The sequence below is a fragment of the Geospiza fortis genome, unplaced genomic scaffold, assembly GCF_000277835.1.
Source record: "Geospiza fortis unplaced genomic scaffold, GeoFor_1.0 scaffold406, whole genome shotgun sequence".
Lineage (NCBI taxonomy): Eukaryota > Metazoa > Chordata > Aves > Passeriformes > Thraupidae > Geospiza > Geospiza fortis.
In genome coordinates this window covers 6,816-7,903 of record NW_005054697.1, presented here as the reverse complement: position 1 = coordinate 7,903, position 1,088 = coordinate 6,816, and the positions used below count along the sequence as shown (strand labels likewise).

General features: G+C 66.6%; 1 protein-coding gene across 1 annotated transcript in view; it reads right to left on the bottom strand.

Annotated features, from left to right (window-relative positions):
- Window positions 1–817: 817 nt before the first annotated feature.
- Window positions 818–1,088, bottom strand: part of PPP1R9B (protein phosphatase 1 regulatory subunit 9B) — a gene marked incomplete at its 5' end in the record, with an annotated part of 7,081 nt that continues 6,810 nt past the window's right edge. Inside the window, one exon of the mRNA XM_031065200.1 lies at window positions 818–857. Within this exon, the coding sequence (XP_030921060.1) occupies window positions 818–857 (40 nt within the window). The remainder of the gene's footprint in view (window positions 858–1,088) is intronic.

The following is a 1,088-nucleotide window of genomic DNA, read 5'->3' as shown; positions in this document are numbered from 1 at the left end:
GGTGTCACTGTGGGGACACACTGGGGTCACTGTGGGGACACACAGGGGTGACTGGGGACACGCAGAGGTGACTGGGGACACACTGGGGTGACTGGGGACACACAGAGGTGACTGGGGACACACTGGGGTCACTGTGGGGACACACAGAGGTCACTGCAGGACACATGGGGAGCACAGGGATGGGTTGGGATGGGCAGGGGGCTGCAGGCAGGTGCTGGGTGAGTCTCTGTGGGATGCCAGGGGACATTTTGGGGGTGATGGAGGTGGCTGAGTGGGGAGGGCTCTGCTGGGTGTTGGGGACCTCCCCGCTGTGCCCTGGTGCCCCCTGGCCGGGCAGGGCCGGCCCCTCCCCGGTGACCCCCCCGGGCGGGATCCTTTGGGATCCGCTCTGCCCCGCAGGACCCGTGGGGGATCCAGCATGACCAGCATGGGATCCCAACGGGAGCGCCGGGCCCCGCGCTCGGCGCCGGTCACCGGGATCCCGCGGATCCCCTGGGCTTGGTTCCGGTCACTGGGACCCCACAGATCCTCCAGGCTCGGTTCTGGTCACTGGAATCCTTTGGGATCCCCCGTGCTCGGTTCTGGTCACTGGGATCCTGTGGGATCCCCCGTACTCAGCACCGGTCATCGGGATCCTTTGAGATCCCCCATGCTCAGTTCTGGTCACCGGGATCCTTTGGGATCCCCCACACTTGGTGCCGGTCACCGGGACCCCGTGGATCCCCCATGCTCGGTTCTGGTCACCGGGATCCTTTGGGATCCCCCACACTCGGTGCCAGTCACCGGGACCCCGTGGATCCCCCATGCTCGGTTCTGGTCACCGGGATCTCCCACGCTCGGTGCCGATCACCGACACCCTGTGGATCCTCCAGGCTCGGTTCTGGTCACCAGGACCCTGCACACGGCAGGGATCCACTGCCCAGGGAGATCCCTCTGTCCCTTAGGGCACGTCAGGCCCCAGAGCTGGAGATCCACTGTGATCCAGGCCCGGGAGGAGGCTCGGGGCGCCTGAGCAGACCTCGAGCAGATCCCGAGCAGATCCCGAGCAGATCCCGAGCAGATCCCGAGCAGATCCCGAGCAGATCCCG